General features: G+C 41.1%; 1 protein-coding gene across 1 annotated transcript in view; it reads right to left on the bottom strand.

Moving 5' to 3' along the window:
• Positions 1–19,446, bottom strand: part of PPM1L (protein phosphatase, Mg2+/Mn2+ dependent 1L) — a 311,755-nt gene extending 292,309 nt beyond the window's left edge. Inside the window, exon 1 of the mRNA XM_047785727.1 lies at positions 18,708–19,446. Within this exon, the coding sequence (XP_047641683.1) occupies positions 18,708–19,106 (399 nt within the window). The 5' untranslated portion in view covers positions 19,107–19,446. The remainder of the gene's footprint in view (positions 1–18,707) is intronic.
• Positions 19,447–20,101: the final 655 nt, after the last annotated feature.

Below are 20,101 nucleotides of genomic sequence, written 5' to 3'. Positions count from 1 at the left end.
AAGCCATCACACATAGCAATTATGAGGCCCCTGGAGACCTTTTAAAAAAACAGGTGTGACAATAGGAAACAAGTAAGTAGACAGAAAGCAGAAGCAGTATCTACAGTCTTTGCTCTCAAAGGCACTTTTCTAAGAAAAGTCACATTCAGATTTTTCATTTGGAATACAAGAACATGTGGTTTTAAGAACATGAAAGAAGCTAAAAATACAAACTGTCCTTAGTAATCACAGGCCCTGGTCTTTCTCTTCTGCTCTCCTTATTTCATCTGACTTCTTGGTTACCCTGTGCAACCTCTTAACACCTCTTATTTTTGAGGCTGTACTCCTGGCCTCTCTCCTTTCAGTAAGAGAGAGTCATGTCTAATTACTCTATCCTTTCACTTCTCATTCTCTTTTTTCACTCACACCATAAAGACAAGAATAAAAGTGAGATTTTAAAAGAAAACCAAGATTCGATAACCACCCTCTTCAGGGTTTTCAAAAGAAAACCATCTTCCAAAAATTACATTAAAAAATACTCAGTATCATTCATTAGTCATTAGGGAAATGCAAACTAAAGCCACATTGGGAAGCCATTTCACAACTACTAGAAATACTGAAATTTAAAAGACTGGCTAGAGTTCCACTTTGGCACAATGGGTTAAGAATCCAACTGCAGTGGCTCAGGTCGCTGTGGAGGCACAGGTTCGATCCCTGGCCTCACCTGCAGTAGGCTAAAGGAGCCAGCATTGCCACAGATGCAGTGTGGGTCACAGCTGCAGGTCGGATTCAATCCCTGGCCCAGAAACTTCCATATGCCCTGGGTATGGCCTTAATTAATTAATTAATTAATTAAAGACTGGCTATGATGTGGAGCAAGCAGAACTCTCAGACACCAATGATGGAAATGTAAGACAGTACAACCACTTTGGAGTAGCAGCTGGGCAGTTTTTTAAAAAGTTAATATACACCTACCATGTGATCCAGCCGTTCTACTCCTAGGTGTTTACCCAAGAGCAATGAAAGCATATGTCAATACAAAGACTTGTACATGAATGTTCACAGGTAAAAACTGGCATCAATTCAAGTGTCCAACAACATGTGAATGGATGTTCAAATTCTGGTATATCCTTACAACAGAATTCTAAGCAATAAAAATGAATGAACTACTGACAGATGCAATAACACAGATGAATTTCATTGGCAATGCTGAGGGGCTCAGGTGGGGGGCAAGCCAGGATAAAAGGAAGAACATACTGTGTATTTCCATTTATACAAATTCCATTCGCAAAACGCAAACCAACTCTATAGTGATAGAAAGCATATTAATGGTTGCCCAGTCCTGGACAGAGGGATCGGAGAAGAACACTGGAAGAAAGGTATTACAAAGGGGTGTGAAGAAACTTTTGAGGGTGATTGATGTCTCATCATTATCTTGATGGTGGTGATGGTTTCACATACATATAAAACTAATCAAATTGTATATATCAAATATTGCAGTTTATTGTATGCCAAACACACTTCAATAAAGCTGTTTTAAAAAAAAAAACAGTTGGAACAATAGGAAAAATTAGAATAAGGACTGTGTATCAGATAATAATATTGTATCAACGCTAATTTTTTTTTCCTTTTCTTTTTTTTTTTCTTTTTGCCTTTTCTTGGGCCGCTCCTGCAGCATATAGAGGTTCCCAGGCTAGGGGTCGAATCGGAGCTGTAGCCGCCGGCATACGCCAGAGCCACAGCAACGCAGGATCTGAGCCGCATCTGCAACCTACACCACAGCTCATGGCACCGCCGGATCCTTAACCCACTGAGCAAGGCCAGGGATCGAACCCAAAACCTCATGGTTCCTAGTCGGATTTGTTAACCACTGAGCCACAACGGGAACTCCAATGTTAAATTTTTTTAAATTGAGAAAGTGAATGTCCTAATCTCCATAACATACACTCACCATAATGGCTAGGGATGAGGGCTTCTCTCTGGTAAAGTGGAAACATCAGTTGGGCACTCCCACTGTTACTCAGTTTTTGAGAGTCAATTAAAAAAAAAAAACAAAAACAAAAAACCTAACTGTCCTTTCCATCAAAGAATTCCCTCTTAAGCAATATTTCCAAAGTACATACCTGCCTGAACCCTTTCACGTCTAAAACTGCTAGCATTACATAATCCTTTGGGGATAAACAATTTCCCTTGCTATGTGACTCCGTGGATCAAAGCAGCATCTGTGGCTCTAACAGGAAAGTGCAGAAAGCCTCTCTGGCCACTGTCTGCATCCCAGGTCTTTACCCATGTTATTTCTTCATCAGCAACCACCTGGACCTCGTCAATATTTAAAATACAAGCTTCCTTTCCAAGAATTCCTGGCTGCTCAAAAAGTGTCATTCTTAGACAAACCCAGGACCCGACATTTATCAAAGCAGTTTAGGCCTGAGGTACCATAACCGGTGCTCAGGAGAGACACCAGGAAAGTGGGAAAGGTCAGAACCCCCGATTAGTCTCTCTCCTGAAATCGCTGGAGAATAAAATCCCCCAGGATCTCCAGCCATAGGCAAGAAACAAACAGCAAGTATAAACTGTTTCTATGTATTTATGAATATAAATTACCAGGCTGAGAGCCCATCTCTATATTCCCATCTGGTGTCAAAGATATGGCTGGCACTTAGATCAAAAATAAAGTACTCAATATGGCATTGTAATTATCTTTCTAAAACTGACTTTCAAAATAATCGGGATAAATTAATCTTACTTCTAACTCTAAAAAGCCACATGTTTATTCTGCTTTGTATCTTTAAAACTTTAAGAAACTAAATTTTCCCAAAGTGATCACACAGAAATATAATTCGTTCTTTCTAAAAGACATATGTCCCCATTACCACCCGAAAACCTCAAAATATTCTTAAATTTCTTATTCTATTATCTTGCAGCTGGTATAGTGAAATGACACCATTTATAAATTTCCAGAAATTCAAGATACTCTTTGATATCATTTAAAACACCTTGAAATAAATATATTTTACATGCATACACTGTACTTTATTCTATAATATACACTACTTGGGATATTATACATTTATAACCACATCTTGCTCTACAGAATAAAAGGCACAACATCACATACACTGTTTTTTATGGTCAGTTTGAAGGATCTTTCCAGGGAGATTTTGGTTCTACATGATCTTGTCTTTTTACTCAGAGGACCTAACTCCAATCAGTATGAGATTCTTCCACAACCAGCTGCAGTTCTCTTACAAGACAGGTAGTAGAAATCAGGGCTAGAATCTTCTTGAAATCCCACAGGGGAAAAAAAGGAGAACCTTCACCAGAGATGCAAGGGGAAGATGGCTCCAGATCTCCCACTCCTCTGGGACCAGGAGGAGGAACTCCTATGTGTATCTCACTTCCTTAGAAGAATCAGTATCAGGCATATTACACATTGTACTACTGTTTAGACTAATGCTTCCTAGGACATTTCCATGAGATGGACCTAGTGATGACAATCTTTCCCCAAGGAAGAAAGGACAGAGTTCTTTCCTTCATGTAAGCTATGTACTCTTGTTTTCAGCATCATATTTACACTAAGTTCTAGTCCATTCTTGTGACTGTTCAGTCTCTATATTACTATCCCTAGAATATCCTTTCTTCTTTGGCTCTTACTTTACCATGAGTTTTCATCTTTCATTACATGAGTAAAGAAACTTTAGCCCTGGAGTTCTCTGGTGGCCTAGCAATTAAGGATCTGGCATTGTCACTGCTGTGGCTTGGGTCACTACTGTGGTACAGGTTTAATTCCTGGCTCAGGAACTTAAGCATGTTTTGTTTGGGGGCACAGCCAAAAACAAACAAAAAACAACAAAAGATAAACTTCAGCCCTACTATCCATAAACTGAAGCCATTTCACATTTCCCTAATCTCAAACTTTTTAAATAATCTCAAATACAAAAACATGAGTATTACAGAACATTGTTCTGTTCTAACTAATGCATTGAAGCAAGAGACAAAAAGCATTAACTATTTAGAGAGTAGGAAACACAACTATGTTATCTGTAGACAATGTGATTGTATATCTTTATGGAAAAAAAGTAGAGAGTGAATATCAGAAAAACTATTAAAACTAAATGGGAAGTTTAGTCAGTAAGTACTTCCATAGGCTGGCAATAATCAGTCAGGAAAACAACAAAAAGATACCCTCACTGTGATCAAATTATAGCAGTAGTAGGATGGGCACTCTATCCGCATACACAGAATTTACTCCAAGTGCACGCATCTGGCCTACAGTGAAATCTGAAGACTTTAAGGCCCTGCCTTGTCCCCATAGCCTAAACCACTGCCATGATGTCCCCCTTCCAAAATGTGCACAAAAATATTGAACTTTCCAGAAATCTCTTCTCTTTGGCCTGGAGCAGATTCAAATATTTTTAAATAAAATAATAAAACTTATTATACTTAACATTTAAGGGACAAAAATCCTACTAAATTTACCAACAAATTCGTTTTCTAAAACAAGACAGTAAAATAGAAATGCATAGCCAACAAAAGAACTGCCGTGTTACTTCCACATTTACCAATAGCATTAACTATACCAAAGCCACAGTCATATATTAGATGAAAAAACCACCTGTTGTTCTCTAAACACGCAGCACCCTCCTCACCCCATTATTACTTTACACAGAACAGAAAGGCTGAAAAGTAGAAAACTACCTACTAACAAATTCTCAAAACTTCCTAGACCCTAAAATACTAAATTTATATCTCAACTCCCAGGCAAAGTCACCCAAAGCCAATCCAAAACAAGACGGTTTTACCATTTTCTATGGCTAAATTTCCCCCCATGTCAGTTTTAAATACTTTGCAGTGGACAAATGTCTCAGGCTACTTTTTATGAACCCCCTGCCAATCTCTATGGCCCACTCGACAACCATTGCCACTTCCTTTTCCTCTAACTAACAAAACTCTGGGCTTGTTCACCTTCCTAAGCTGTCATGACCTCCATGACTCTCTCAGGATGGGCTCCTCCCTAGACCCAGAGTGAATTATGTTGGGTCAGAGTTCATCACCATTGTGACAGTATTCCCATAGCCAAATCATTGGTTTAGACATGTACACAATTCTAGCCTAGGAGATGTGAGGGGTACTTTCTAGGAAGTGTTTCCTCAAGCTTTAAGAACACATGACAGCTACAGTTTCTTTTTCATGTCCCTGGAGGTAGTTACATAAAGACTTGAAGTCACCGAGCTGCTGAATCAACCAACCTTGGAAACACCTACCTCCAGGCCTTCTGTTACATGAGACAATAAATGTCCCTGATGCGTAAGCTGCTTCCACTTGAATATTCTGTCACTTGCAACCAAAAACTTCCAAATAATGCACCAGCTAGATATGCAGCTCCCATTTACTCCAGCTATAGCATAAGCTACTGACAAAGAACATAAATGATAAAACCAGCCAACCTATAAAACTGGAAGAGCACATTTCCTTTATTGCCAAACTAGCTCTTTACAAAGAAGAGGTATTATTGATCATCTGGGAACTATTCTGTCTTTGGCAGAAATTACCTTGTATCTTCTTTTTTTAGATAACTGTTTCTCCCATAAATTTGATGTACCTATTTAATATGGGGGAGAGGAGATTTTTGATTACCATAGTCCTACTGATTTACAAATGGTAACAACCTAATGCTAATTTATCCCTGTTGAGGCCAGACTAAAAGATATAGGCTTAAACCAAAGGGACTCAAGTCACATATAAAGATGATTTTGCTGAGCGAAGATTATTAAGAAAAAAATTCCCCAAGGACAATGTGGAATCTCCTCGAAGAAAGTCTTTAAAAATAGATTATTCATGTAGCTGTGAAGCCTTAGGCACTATATTTGGATTATATGACAATTCAAGATCCCTGCCAGATCTATCTAAAGAGAAAATTTATCTTCTTGCTAAATACAAATTTAGAAAAACATCTAAGTGTTAAAATAAAAGAGAAGTAAAAACTTCTTAATCCCAAATTCTGGGACAGTTATATTTATCATATATCTATGCAAATCAGTTCTTACAGCAAATTCACCTCATTATACTAGGGATCAAAAAGGCAAACAGGGAGTTCCCTGGTGGCCTAGCAATTAAGGATTCAGCATTGTCATAGCTTCAATCCTGGCCCAGGAAGTACTGCATGCCATGGGAGTGGCCAAAAAAAGTAAACAGTATGATCAAAATCCTATTTTGTCTCGATTTCCATAAAATCCTGACAGTGTCAGTTAAGAAACTTGTTTGGCCAGAAAATATCTAGTGAGTAATTTAACTAAGAGTTAATTTATTTAATTAAAAAAAAATGAAAGCACTTACTAGATCAAAAAGAAATGGTATATACTTATCAGAATAAAACAGTTTCTGCCCTATAGCAGTTCTATAACTAAGAGAATAAAAATTTTTCAATGTTTTTAGATTTAAAATTTTACTGTACAAGAGTAGTGCTGAATATAGACTGTCCTATTAAAAAATACCATTTGGTGAACCTTTCCACAGAAAAGAAACTCAGGGACTTGGAGAACAGACTTGTGGTTGCCAAGGGGGAGGAAGAGGAAGCGGGATAGACTGGGAATCTGGGGTTAATAGACGCAAACTATTGCCTTTGGAATGGATAAGCAATGAGATCCTGCTGTATAGCACTGGGAACTATATCTGGTCACTTATGATGGAGCATGATGGAGGACAATGATGTGAGAAAAAGTGTGACTGGGTCACTTTGCTATACAGTGGAAAATTGACAGAACACTGTAAACCAGCTATAATGGAAAAAATAAAAATCATTTTAAAAAATACCATTTGAGGAGTTCCCGTTGTGGCTCAGTGGTTAACAAATCCAACTAGGAACCATGAGGTTGTGGGTTCAATCCCTGGCCTTGCTCAGTGGGTTAAGGATCCGGCGTTGCCATGAGCTGTGGTAGGTTGCAGACACGGCTCGATCTGGTGTTGCTGTGGTTGTGGCATAGGCTGGTGGCTACAGCTCCGATTCGACCCCTAGCCTGGGAATCTCCATATGCCACAGAAGCAGCCCTAGCAAAGGCAAAAAGACAAAAAAAAAATCATTTGAAACATTTAAGATTTATTGCTACAGTGCATTAAATCCCCACTCACATTTATATTGACTGAAAACACTGAAAAGCAAATGCAAGTAAGTGTTCACTTCTCCAGGGAAGTCGTAAGGTTTGCTGACATAATGTGCAATGGGTAACTGGTCTTTGGCTTAGCAACTAAGACACAGATTATCTGTCAGCTGTTCACAAAGGAGCCAAACAAGGAGGGTAACAATGATGGATGGTATGGTAAAGAAAGTAAATCTCACAAATACAGTCCATTGCCATGGTGACTTTCACTTTTGCACAAATTAGAAAAAGGCACCCTTCCCAAGTGATTACAGGCCCAGGGATGCCTAGCTTAGGGAGCAGACAGTTCTTTTGTACACATTAGAAAATGGTATCTCTCTAAATGGTGTCTGGTATCTTTGCACAATATACATCTCACACAATTATATGCAATGATCCCAACCTCTGAGTGGCCCATGACAAGCATTAAACGGAACTCCCTTATCTTCTAGAAATGGATGAAAAGAAAATCTCACTCTTAAGACTCAATTGCCAAAGCGTTCCCTCATTCTAGAAAAGCTGGAGGCACCTAAAGTTTCATTAAATTGGGCCCCATTCTCACTAAACAGAGAAAGGGGGAAAAAAAACGTCCAGAGAGATCAAGTAATCAAGATTTTTACAGGAGTTCCCGTTGTGGCTCAGCAGGTTAAGAACCCAGACTAGTATCTGTGAGGATGTGGGTTTGATCCCTGGCCTTGCTCAGTCGGTTAGGATCTGGCATTGCCACCAGCTGCAATATAGGTCACAGACGCAGCTCAGATCCCTATGGTGTAGGCCGGCAGCTGCAGCTCTGATTTGACCCCTAGACCAGAACTTTCATATGCCGCAGGTGTAGCCGTAAAAAGAAAAGAAAAAGGGATTTTTTAAATAGATTTAGTTGTCAGATGTAAAGTACTGTATCTCCACTTTTTAAGTACAGCTTTTCATAGCACAGACTTCAACTTTATTGAAAGGATATCAATTTTCAGAATGCATAATTTTTCTCTATGTGAATATTTACTTTAAATGCTTTGTTTTGTCCTTTTTTTTTTTTTTTTTAGGGCCTCACACGCAGCATATAGAGGTTCCCAGGCTAGGGGTCTATCCAGTTGGAGCTACAGCTGCCAGCCTATGCCACAGCCACAACATCAGATCCAAGCGGCATCTGCAGCCTACACCACAGCTCACATGTTCACAGCAACACCAGATCCTTAACCCACTGAGTGAGGCCAGGGATCGAACTGGCAGCCTCATCGTTCCTAGTCGGATTCACTTCCGCTTTGGGAACTCCACTTTGTATGTTTCAAAGGAGGGCCTATAAGTATAAAAGAAAGCTATGAGGGTATTACAGTGCCATTAACTATTTTTAAAATGATAGCTTCCCTTGTTTACTTAAGCTCTGCCTTTGGAGACTTACATTAAAAACAGCCTTACATTATAACTAGCCATCATCAAAGCCTGGATTTGACTTAAGGTTGAATAAGAACAAAGTCTCAAGTAGCCTTCTGGAATGAAAACACAAGACTCAGCATTTACTCAAACTAAACATACCAACTCAGTATTATACACAACCGAGAAAATAATATTTTGCTATTTAAAATTAATAATTATTTACATATTAGGAAATTAGTTTGGTCCTCTAAAAAAAAAAGCAAATAAAAAGAAAGTGCTTCGTTTCAGTGCAAAGAGAATTATGCAAACATACACATACCCCTACATACTTATCCTAAAGTTAAGCCTCTGGTACTTTAAAATAAAATAAAACAGGGATCTCCTATTGTGGCTTAGTGGTTAGCAAACCCGACTAGCAACCATGAGGACAAGGGTTCAATCCCTGGCCTCACTCAGTAAGTTAAGGATCCACTGTTGCTGTGAACACATGAGCTGTGCCGTAGCTTGCAGATGCAGCTCGGATCTGATGTTGCTGTGTCTGTGGCGTAGGCCTGCAGCTGTGGCTCCAACTGGACCCCTAGCCTGGGAACCTCCATATGCCTAAAAGACCAAAAAAAAAAAAAAAGAAAAGAAAAGAAAAAGAAAAAAGACCCAAAATATAAAACATAAATCATTACTGTGTATTGAGAAAGGTTATGTCAATGCCACCGTAACGTCTACGCAAGCCTTTCACGAGCCAGCAGGCAAAAATGTTAGAGATTCTCCATAGCAGAAGAGACATTCTGCCAAGAAAGAAGGGGAATGGATCAGAACGGCTATTTAAGTGAGAATCACCACTTGCTCTAACTTTTGACACCAATTTTTTTTAACTTCAGGACTTTCTCAGGTCATTAGAAGATCTACCTACCAAAGTTTCCAGCATAGAATTTTTAAGTGCAACATATCACAAGGACACAGGGACAAAGCCATCAAAGAAGAAACTCTGTCTCACTGACCAACACTCACAGACCAGGCAGTATCCACTTAACAACGTTATCTGTACTTTATTGACCAAATTATGAAATTTGTAGAGCTAAAACCAGAAGATGATAGCACAGGCTTTGGAGGTAAATAGCTCTAAGTCTGAATCCCAGTTTCAAATCCTAGTTTCACCACCTATAAGGTGTGGACAGTCATTGGGTAACTTACTTAACCTCTCAGTGCCTTAATTTCTACAGATGTAAAATGTTTCTAACATAGCACCTAACACAAAAATTGTTGTGATAATTAAAAGTAGATAATATAAAGCACTTTAAATACTATCTGGCTTTTTTTTTTTTTTTTTTGGTCTTTTTAGGGCCACACCCACAGCACACCTAAGCTCCCAGGCTAGGGGTTGAATGGGAGCTGCAGTTGCTGGTCTACACCACAGCCACAGCCATGCCAGATCTGAGCCAAATCTGTGACCTACACCACAGTCAAGGCAACGCAGGGTCCTTAACCCACTGAGTGCCAGAGATTGAACCCGAGTCCTCATGGATATTAGTCAGGTTCATTACCGCTGAGCCACCACAGGAACTCCCTGACATATTTTCCACATTCGATCACTGTCACTGCAGGTATTATTATCATAATAGTGGGTTTTTTACTTCTCCTCTGATCTAGAAATCCCACTTCTGGAAATCTACCCTGGAGAAATAATCCAAAATAGAGTAAAACCTCAAAAACACTTATTACAATGTTATTTATAATGATGAAAAGTTAGAAGAACCTAAATGTATACCAATAAGGAAGCAAATGAGTAATTTATCAAATATCCACTCAGTAAAATATTACTCCATCATAAATATTAGAGATATAATAAAGAATTATGAGACAAAATAAATATGGGTTTATAGAATTATACACAATGAAAAAAAAGTCAAGATTTAAAACCATATATATAACATTATAACAATGTAAAATTATTATATTTTAAATACGCATAAAAAAGATTAGCAAATAATACACCAAAATCATAATAGTGGATGTGACAGGATAATGAAATTTGGAGTGATTTTTTTTTCTTTTCTATACTATCATATAGTGAGAATACTTTTCTAATTTTAAAATTAGTATATTTCTAAATATGTTTAATTTGCTGCAGACTTTTTAAATATTTATTAAATAGAATTATTAAAATAGTAATAAAAACTTAGCCCCCAAAATATATTACTGAAGTAGTTCAAGATCAAAACAGAAAATAGGAATAAAACAAATGCTTCAAATGTTAACACTCAAAATTAAAATAATACTTTCAAAAAAACTTAGTCCCTAATGATATATGTGCCTATATTTAAACTGGGCAGAGCCTGGAAAATATTTTCATCTGATGCTGAACACTATACATATTTTTTATTTTAAAATCAGTGTCAGAGAAAGACAATCAATTAAGTGACATGAAGATATTGTGCAGTTTTTTAGTCTTGGAAAAGCTATACCTAGCAACAAAACCCAAATTATTCCTGGTAATATAGTAAAATAGTAATAAATGCCTTTCCATTGGAATAAACCAGATATTATACATAATGCATATTTTCATTGTTTTAAAATGTGTCCATACCTTTAGATAAGGTATGACAAATAATATTTCACAAATTAGGAAGCTAAATGAACATCTTATGAACCCTAGAAAATGTCTAAACATAAGGGAAAAAGGGAAACAAATGTATAGCCAAACTCAGACTATTCTCACTATTACCCAAATTTCCTCTTTCATCAGCTGCCCTCTTCCATGTCGATGGTGTCACACTGGGAGCCCCAATAGCAATCTTACTACTTCAGAGGGTCTCCAGTACATCTTTTCCCCTCTTTCAGCAATAGCCCACATCCCTGAGTTTTATTTTCACTGCTCTGGACCAAGCTTCCCAACTGACACCCTCACACACACACCCCCTTTCGTATCTTGCTCATCCACATCAATCTTCTATACAGATTAGGGGAACAGGACCTCAAAAGCATGGATATAAAAGCCATTCCTTTGCTCAAAAATATCCAGTGTTCTCCATTATCTGTAGCACATGACCTGACTCCTCAGCATGGCTTTCAGTCTGAGGGCTGACAACAGTTCCAGCAGTATCTTCAACTCTTCACCAGTGTGTACTGTAAGCAAACTTCAGGCAAGGCTCCTCAGCTATCGGTCCCAGTACACTTACTGTGCTCATCATTGTAAGTAGCCACAATCTGTGACCAATAATGGCTCAAGTACCAAACCTATGAATTATTTACTTTTTAAACTAAGCTAGAAAGCATTCCGGTTTATTACTATAATGTCTTCTCATTTACCTGCATTAGAAATGGGGATGGAAAAAAAAAAAAGAAAGAAAGAAATAGGGAAAGAACTTATGCCAGAACATTAGGAACTGCTCAGAACTCTACATGTGCATCACACATGAAATCATATCTGTCACAACAGTCACAGTGAAAAGCTGTTCCAAACCAGGATTCCTCAAAGGGTGGCATCACCAGAGGTCCCTTCTACCTGCAAAGGGAGCAAGCAGCCTGCCTCACTTCAAATTATGGCCAACAATTCAATGTTAAAAGCTACCTTTGTGTTCATAAAGAGCAAGGGGCAGGGGACAGAGGGACTCTAGAGGCAACCAGAATCTAGAAGAACCTTTTAAGAATCACCCCAGTCCATCAAGATGGACACAGCTTATTAGCAAGCTGGAGGCCAAGAATTTCATTTTATGGATTTTCCTCTCACAGCGCAGATATGAAGTTTCTTTTTTAAACAAATATACGCAACTTTAAAAAAATACATGATCTAAAAAACAATATAAAGTATATCATAAAACAGAAGGTACTTAAATATGGAAGAAAATGAGTGGGCTTCTAGATAACAGCAGATGGGGAAAGCCTGCTCTAAACAAATGGAGCTACCTTTAGTTTTTCCAACTGTGCCTGCATTTTACTTCCTCTATTTCATTTTCACACTTCTTCTACCTGTAATATCATCATTTCATCCTCCCTCCACCAAATCTCTGTCTGCTAAAATACTAGGATATAGTCAAATGTCAGTTCCTCTTCAAAATTATCCAAGATCCCCCAAGCTCCTTCAGTCAGGCCATCACTCTTTTTGGTGGTCCAACTGCATCTTATAGTTCCGCTTTAAAAAACAATAACAAAAACTCATCTCTTCAAGTAGATGGAATGTTCCCGGAGGGCAGAGACTGTACTAATTCCTCCTGGGCATCACAGAAATCATAATACTGTTTGCCACATGCCGCAGACTATACAGAAAATGTTGGGTTAATTAAACTGAATTTCTAAACAATCAGTTCAGAATATGCACGAAGGTCAGAAGTCAGGATCCCACATTCACCTACAAACAGTTGCTAAGCATAGGACAAGGGTTGGTTATTAAAGGGAAAATATGTTAATGTACCATTGGGGGGGAACAGAAATGTTAATGTACCATTTTAAACCAAAATAACCTGAATTTTCTCTTAAACCATAAGGCATTTGTCCACAATAAATCCACAGGCCTCTTGTATATCAGTAATGTGGGAGTCCCAACATTTGCTAACAGCAGCTGTAATGTCTGGAAAGCAGATCATTCATTGTGCTTATTATAATTTATTTATTTGGAACTAGCATATCTTATTTCAGAAAGGATCCAGTGAAACTTACATAAATATACACACCACAAGATAAAATGACAAATTTAAGAAAAGAGAAAAGTGGGACAAAAGAAAACTAAATGTAGGAAAGATAAGCTGTCCTGGGAGTGAGGTTCATGTACCAAATTAATAAAATTCTGCACACTTGGTATAGGTAGGTCAGAGGTTTGGCTCTCACCCTTCCAGCATCCAACAAACATAGGATGATCCAATCAGTTATATGATTCAGCACCCTTAAGATAAAAACAAAAAGCTTTGGGAGAACTCCCAGTCCTCCTAAAGAGGATACTATATAATGTAACAAATAAAAGACCTAAAGGACATCCCTGGAATTGCATTGGTCAGAGCGCCTTGGAAGATCATCCCTCATTAACAACCTTCACAGGCAAACACCAGCACACAAGTCAATGCAAAATGACAGAGAGAAAGTGATCAGGGCAAGGTGCGGTCCACGTACACAGCTCCCTGCAGGTCTAGATTTATCAGAAACAGATTTTATTCTACCTAGGCTAACCTAAAATCTAGTGGCTTCAGGCATCCACTTCTCTTTGGAATTATAAACAAAGCTTGATGCTCATGTCCATTTTTGGGGGGGATATGTCTGTAGTTTCATAACATCCTCAAAGAGAAGAATAACTCAAGAAAAGTTAAGAACCGTTGATCTAAAGAACTGGACTGTATATATCCTTCAGGCAACCCTCCATAAGTAGTTTTTCTTCTGAGCTTCTGAGAAGTGCTAAGTCTCATGACTATAGCCCCTGACAAGCATCTGAGGTACAGCTTCTCTCTGATGTGACATGTGGAACACTAAGCTTAAACCACTGGCCAAGCTGTGTGTCAGCTGTATGATACAATGATATACAACCTTTAATGCAGTAATGCCCATAAGCATGTAGAGCCATAACAATTGCTCTCCTAGATAGATTTTAGCCGTGAACATTGACAAAGGTGCCTCAGAGGATTGGTAATATTGATTCTAGCTAATACAAAAAGTTTAAAAAACAAAAACACCTTTTGCCCATGGATAAAAATTAAAGATAAGCACCAAAAATAATTTTCCTAGATAAACATTATTTTACAATTCAACTTTTCCACATTAGTTGATACGATCTGAGCTTTTTTTTCCTTTTTGTTGTTTTAATTTGTGTTATACAGCAAAGCAATCGCTGCCATAGATTTACACACACACACACACACACACACACACAATCGACCATCCACTCATAGTATGCTGGTTCCAATGTCTGGAGGGCCCAAGGGCAGCAAGTGAGGAAGTTAGCCAATAGAACCTGTGCAATATGGCTCCTTAAAATATCCATCTAGAAGTCACAGCCATCCCAAGTCCTCAGCAATAAGTACAAAGATACAGCTTTGTCAAAAATACACAATTGAGGAGTTTCCACTATGGCACAATGGCTTCAGAACCTGACTGCAGCAACTTGAGTCACTGCAGAGGTGGGAGTTTGTTCCTGGCACAGCACAGTGGGTTAAAGGATCCAGCACTGCCACAGCTGCCATGTAGGGAGCAGTTGCAACTTGGCTTCAATCCCTTGCCTAGCCCAAGAACTTCCATATGCCATGAGTGTGGGCATTACCAAAAAAAAAAAAAAAAAAGAAAGAAAGAAAAAAACAGAGTTCTCCTCATGGCCCAGTGGAAACTAATCTGACTAGAAACCATGAGGCTGCGGGTTCAATCACCAGCCTTGCTCAGTGGGTTAAGGATCTGGCATTGCTATGGCTGCAGCATAGGCCAGCAGCTGTAGCTCTGATTAGACCCCTAGCTTAGGAACCTCCATATGCCACAGGTGTGGCCCTAAAAAGCAAAAACAAAAAAACAAAAACGAAAAACAAACAAAAAAACCCCACAGTTGAACAGACTCAAGAGAACTAATTTGTGCTAACCCAATGTATAAGAAGCTGAAGTACAAATCAGAATACCAATTTATTAATTAATCGTACATAATATTCCTTTTCACTAATCAGAACATTTGCACCAAAAGCCAGGATGCTGATTTCCCAAAGATAGAATATCTTGGATCCTAAATTAATAATCAGTTCACCAAAAGTCAGAACAAACAGTAATAGTTTGGTGGATACCTAATGAATTATCTGTGTCCCACATACAACCTTTCTAGTGATCAAAGCTGCAGCTTTCACATGTAGGATCTCTTGGATTCTGTTACCCCAATACTGTAGACTTCTTGGTCTTGAAGCTTTCTTCTTCTTCATCATCCTTCTTTTCATCAAGCATTTCTCTAGATAGGGTATTACACAACTGATGAAGGTGATTCTTGGATGAATTATTCGTACTTTCCAGATAGGGAGTTCTTGTTGTGGCGCAGCAGAAACAAATCCAACTAATATCCATGAGGAAGTGAGTTGGATCCCTGCCTTCGCTCAGTGGGTTGGGGATCTGGCGTTGCTGCGAGCTGTGGTGTAGGTAGCAGACACAGCTCAGATCCCACATTGCTGTGGCTGTGGCACAGGCCGGCAGCTTCAATTAGACCCCTAGCCTGGGAACTTTCATATGTCATGGGTGGGGCCCTAAAAAGAAGAAAAAAGAAAAAAGAAAAACTCACAGATAAAGTTGCTTAAGCAACTTGCCCAAGGTCACAGCTAGTATAAGGCAGAGCACAGATTCAAAGCCTACACTTTTAACTTTGCAGTAAACGATGCCTTGAAGGTGTCTTTCCCAGGGCCTCCCACCTCCCAGTTTGATTTAAAGGACTCTCCTCAGTGTTCCAATAACACCCTAAGCACACCGAGACTATAATTTCTGGTACACAGGTCTATAGCTCTCATCACACTGAAACTTTCTGAGGATGGAAATCATGTCTCATTCACCTTTGTACCTCTAGTGTGCCATTTACCCAGGTAAATATGCAAACTAACTTGTCCACTGGTTTAATATAAAGAGCACTGAACTGAAGTCATTGAACTAACCATGTAGCCTGAGGAAGGTCGCAACTTCTCCTGCCATCAATAAACATGTTTTAAAAATAGGATGAAATGGATATATAAGGTGGCTTAGGTTCTTTCTGTATCTAAAAAGCACTACTATTGTAGATGGCCCTGTTATTTAACAGCCTATCTTATTAGTCTGAATTATGAGAAATAAAATTAAACTCTTAATTTATCTTCTGTACCATGTTACAGACAATATACAAAATAGAGAGTTGGAAAAGCTTCTTTTCTGAAAGAAGATAACTACCATCTACAACAAATCAAACAGTGGCACCCTCCTCTGGTGAATATTAAAGGAGCTAAATAACACAAAAGATAAGAATTAGATGGTGAGATTTTCTTTGAATGAGAGAAAATGCAAGAGAGAAATTACCTAAGACTATTTGCAATCACATTACCAATAGCAATTAAATAGCTCCTTTTTATAACTCCTTATTTTGCCCTAAAACAAAGCCAATGAATGAATGGGCTACATACTATATGATGTTATACACAGAACAATTATTCTATTTTTCAGGGTACTGATGATATTAATTATTTTGCAAATATCAAGTTTTGTAATGTAGGACACAGTGAAATATTTCACAGGTTGACTAACAATGATGATCTTCTCCTTTATTATTTAAAATTTCAATGAAAAGCCCTATACATGTAAAATACTTCTGGTTTAAAAAAAGCATTTAGCATGTCTCTTTTCAAAATGGTACATTTACCAGAAGATAGGAGTGGAAATTTTTCAACCTGAAATCTGTTGGAGCCTTCAAATATTTAGGTTTTAGAATATCAACATAGAAGAAAATTTAAAATACCCATTCACTTACACGTGCAGGCTCAAAACATGTCAATACAGCACACCCAGACAACACAACCCTGAGTTTCGCATTAATACTGTATCCAGGCCTTTAAATTAAGAATAAAACTATGCTTTGTAAGACAAGAAGCAGATTATTGTCTGCCAACAATTTTAATATAAAAGTATATAATAAATATAAGCATTACGAAATTTACTACAGTTGAGGCACATAAAATGAAAATATAGACATTCTGACTCAAACCAAGAAACAGTCATGCTGGTAACCTTGTCTTGCAAATGTGTTTTTACCCAAACACACAGCATCCCTTTCCTCAACTTCACATCTTCTGCCTACACAAGGGGAAAGGAAGGAACTCCACACTACAAGGGAGGCTACAAAATTACAATCAGTGAGAAAACTTCGTTTTGAAACACACAACACAGAAAGGGCTAGGGTGGATGGAAAATAAGAAAAACTGATTTCAGCTCTATGAAATAAATTTTCCAACTAAGTTTGTCATTCCTAGCAGAGTTGGTTCTACCAGGCAGGTAGGTAGAGTATGTTGGAAAGATTAGCGGAGTGGTGGGTGATGTGACTTTGTATTAAAGAGAAAATGCAGTTAAAATAACCAATTGTTTCCACCCAAAACAAAGGCCAAAGAACAAGCTTCAAAGAGAATGACCTTCCCTACAGCCCACCCAGAGACCAGAGGTTCCAAATAGAGAACTGGGGGAAAGTTGGATGGGAGTATGGTTGGTGCCCGGCCAGGCAGGTGGGGGTAGAATGAAGAAGAAGGGGTGGCAAAGGGGAAAGCCAGGATATGAGCAAGAAAGTATGGGGGGGCGGTAAATGCAACAATGAAACTCTTTCAAACTGTCAAATTTAGAGATGGGGTGGCCGGCTTAATGCTCTTTGGAACACAGTGCTGGAGCCACATTTGCCACTCACTTATCCTGGGCAGATGCCCAAGGACCAAAGTCAATTTTCGCCCCGACCTCCAGGAAATCTGAGCCCGGGAGAGCAATCAGAGTGCCGCAGAAATGTAGGAGAGGGACCTGAACCGGCCTCTAACATCAGCTCTTGCTCCCATATGAACGTCAAACAAAGGAATTTAAAGCAGGGAGATATCTGCGTCCCACGCTGGGCAGGGCGCGGGGCGAGATCTGGGCACCGCCGCCTCTGCGGGCACTGCCACCTCTGCAAAGGCCAGAGGCATCTTGGTCCCGCACCTCGATCGGCTAAGGGCAGGCAGCCAGTGAAGCTCTGCTGTCAAGTGGCCGGAATGCACCTGCAAAGTTAATGGAATTGGGAAGACGCGCAGAGCTGCTCCTTGGATTCCTCCTCAGAGCCAAAGCCATGGGAAGGAGTCACGGCTTCCTTCATCCTCACTGAACCCTCACTGACTCGGCTTTGCAGATTTTGCCTTTTCCCTGATGAGAAACGAAGATACTTTCTTCCTGCTTTGTGCCTAGCTCGGCCTCAGAGCCCAGAACAGGGGCGCTGAGGCCCAGGGCCAAAGTTTACTGTAGAAACCATCAACTCTCCCAGCAAAACTAGCACAGTCATTTGCGGGGTTCCGGCCTTGGGAAACCTCATAAATTATGAGGCAAGAAATGGGTTATGAATGACCCTCAGTACAAAAAGTCTGGGTCAAGCAGTATTTTTGGCAACTTCGCCACATTCGGAACTAGTGGCTTTGTCCAGCCTGCCACCAGGTCATTACCACACCCCTCGCACTCAGGTCCTACCCCGCTGTGCACACAACTCTCCTGTTGTCTACACACACACACGCACACACATTCAAATCCTCAGAGAACTCCTACCTCGCCCCCGTGACCGTCGAAGATCCCGAAGATGGACGGGTGCGTCTTGTTGGCTAGGTCCGTAAGAACTTCGAAGCGGTCCTCCATGTGGTCTCTCCTGCCCTGGATGGAATATACAGCCACGTTATGGCTCTTGAACTCCCAGGTCTTGGAAAATTCGGCCTCCAGCACGTCGAGTCCCCCCAGTCGGTCATTCTGCATGATTTCTGCCACCTTGCCCTTCACCATCTTCACGGCGTCCCGGCTGGACTTGACGATGGTCTTCACCTCGTCCGTGTGGAAGAAGTAACTCCACAGCGCCAAGCTGATGCACAGCAGGAAGAGCGTCTCGGGTCTCAGCAAGAAGTAGCGCATGATGCGACCCAGTAGAGACAGCAAAGTCATTGTATCCTCTATCATTTATTATCGCTAGAGCCCCAACCACCAGCAGCGACGCACGCCCCGAAGGCTCGCTGGGTCCCGGAGCACTGCGGGGACAGCCTGAGGGGAGGGAGGCGGAGCAGTAGCAAAGTGGGTGGGGGGGGGGAGCAGGAGGCAGATAAGCAGGCAGCTCGGAGCCGGCAAGGCGAACAAGGCAGTCTCCCTTTTGTCTCCCGGCCTCGGCTGCCCGGAGGCTCGTGCCCAGCGCACCCGCGCCTGTGCCTGCCGCCCGCGCCGCCTCCCTTTGTGAGGCGGCGGCCAAGACGCCGGCGGTGGCAGCAGCAGTCGCGGGTGCCGAGGCTGGACGAGAAGGATCAAGTTAAAGTTGAGCCGAGCGGATCTGCCGCGGTGGGCGGGAGAGTTCTGGGGTGCTGGCGCCCGCGTGGCCCCTCCTCGGGTGCCCTCACCGCTCCGCGGAGCGATCGGCAGGTGAGGAAGTGCGGGACGCGAGAGCCTAGCAGGCGAGGGATGCACGTCCCCTCGGTCGCCGCTGCAGGGGAGCGCAGAGCGGGCCGAGCGCTCCGAGTCCTTCACACACCCCGGGGAGCCCCAGAGAATAAAAGTTTTGCTAGAGCCTGGGCAGAAGTGGGGGTACGCGGAGCCCGGGGACGCAGCACGATCGGCGCGGAGCCGCAGGCGGCCGGCGGGGCTCTGCCTGCCTCTCCCCAGCACCTCCCAGCTTCTCTCCGCTCAGCTCGGCTCAGCTCGCGCGCACCCTCCTCGCGCTCCGGCTCGCGCTCGCCCCGCCCAGCGCGCGCTTGCCCCGCCCCGCCTCGCCCCGTCCCGCCCCTTGAGCCAGACTCAAGGCCGGGAGGTGCTCTAGTGGAGCTGTCAAAAGCAGAGGCAGCTCGGCAGCTGCTGGCGCGCTAGCAGCTGCGGACGGTCCAGGCAAAGGGAGACGGGGGTGGCGGAAAGGGGCGCGTTTGAGGCCGAGCTCGAACGCATGGTCGTTTCTGCCTCCTGTGCGAACTCTC

The sequence above is a fragment of the Phacochoerus africanus genome, chromosome 1 (assembly GCF_016906955.1).
Source record: "Phacochoerus africanus isolate WHEZ1 chromosome 1, ROS_Pafr_v1, whole genome shotgun sequence".
Taxonomy (NCBI): Eukaryota; Metazoa; Chordata; class Mammalia; order Artiodactyla; family Suidae; genus Phacochoerus; species Phacochoerus africanus.
The sequence above is the reverse complement of the archived record's forward strand: the minus strand, read 5'-3'. Positions and strand labels throughout refer to the sequence as shown.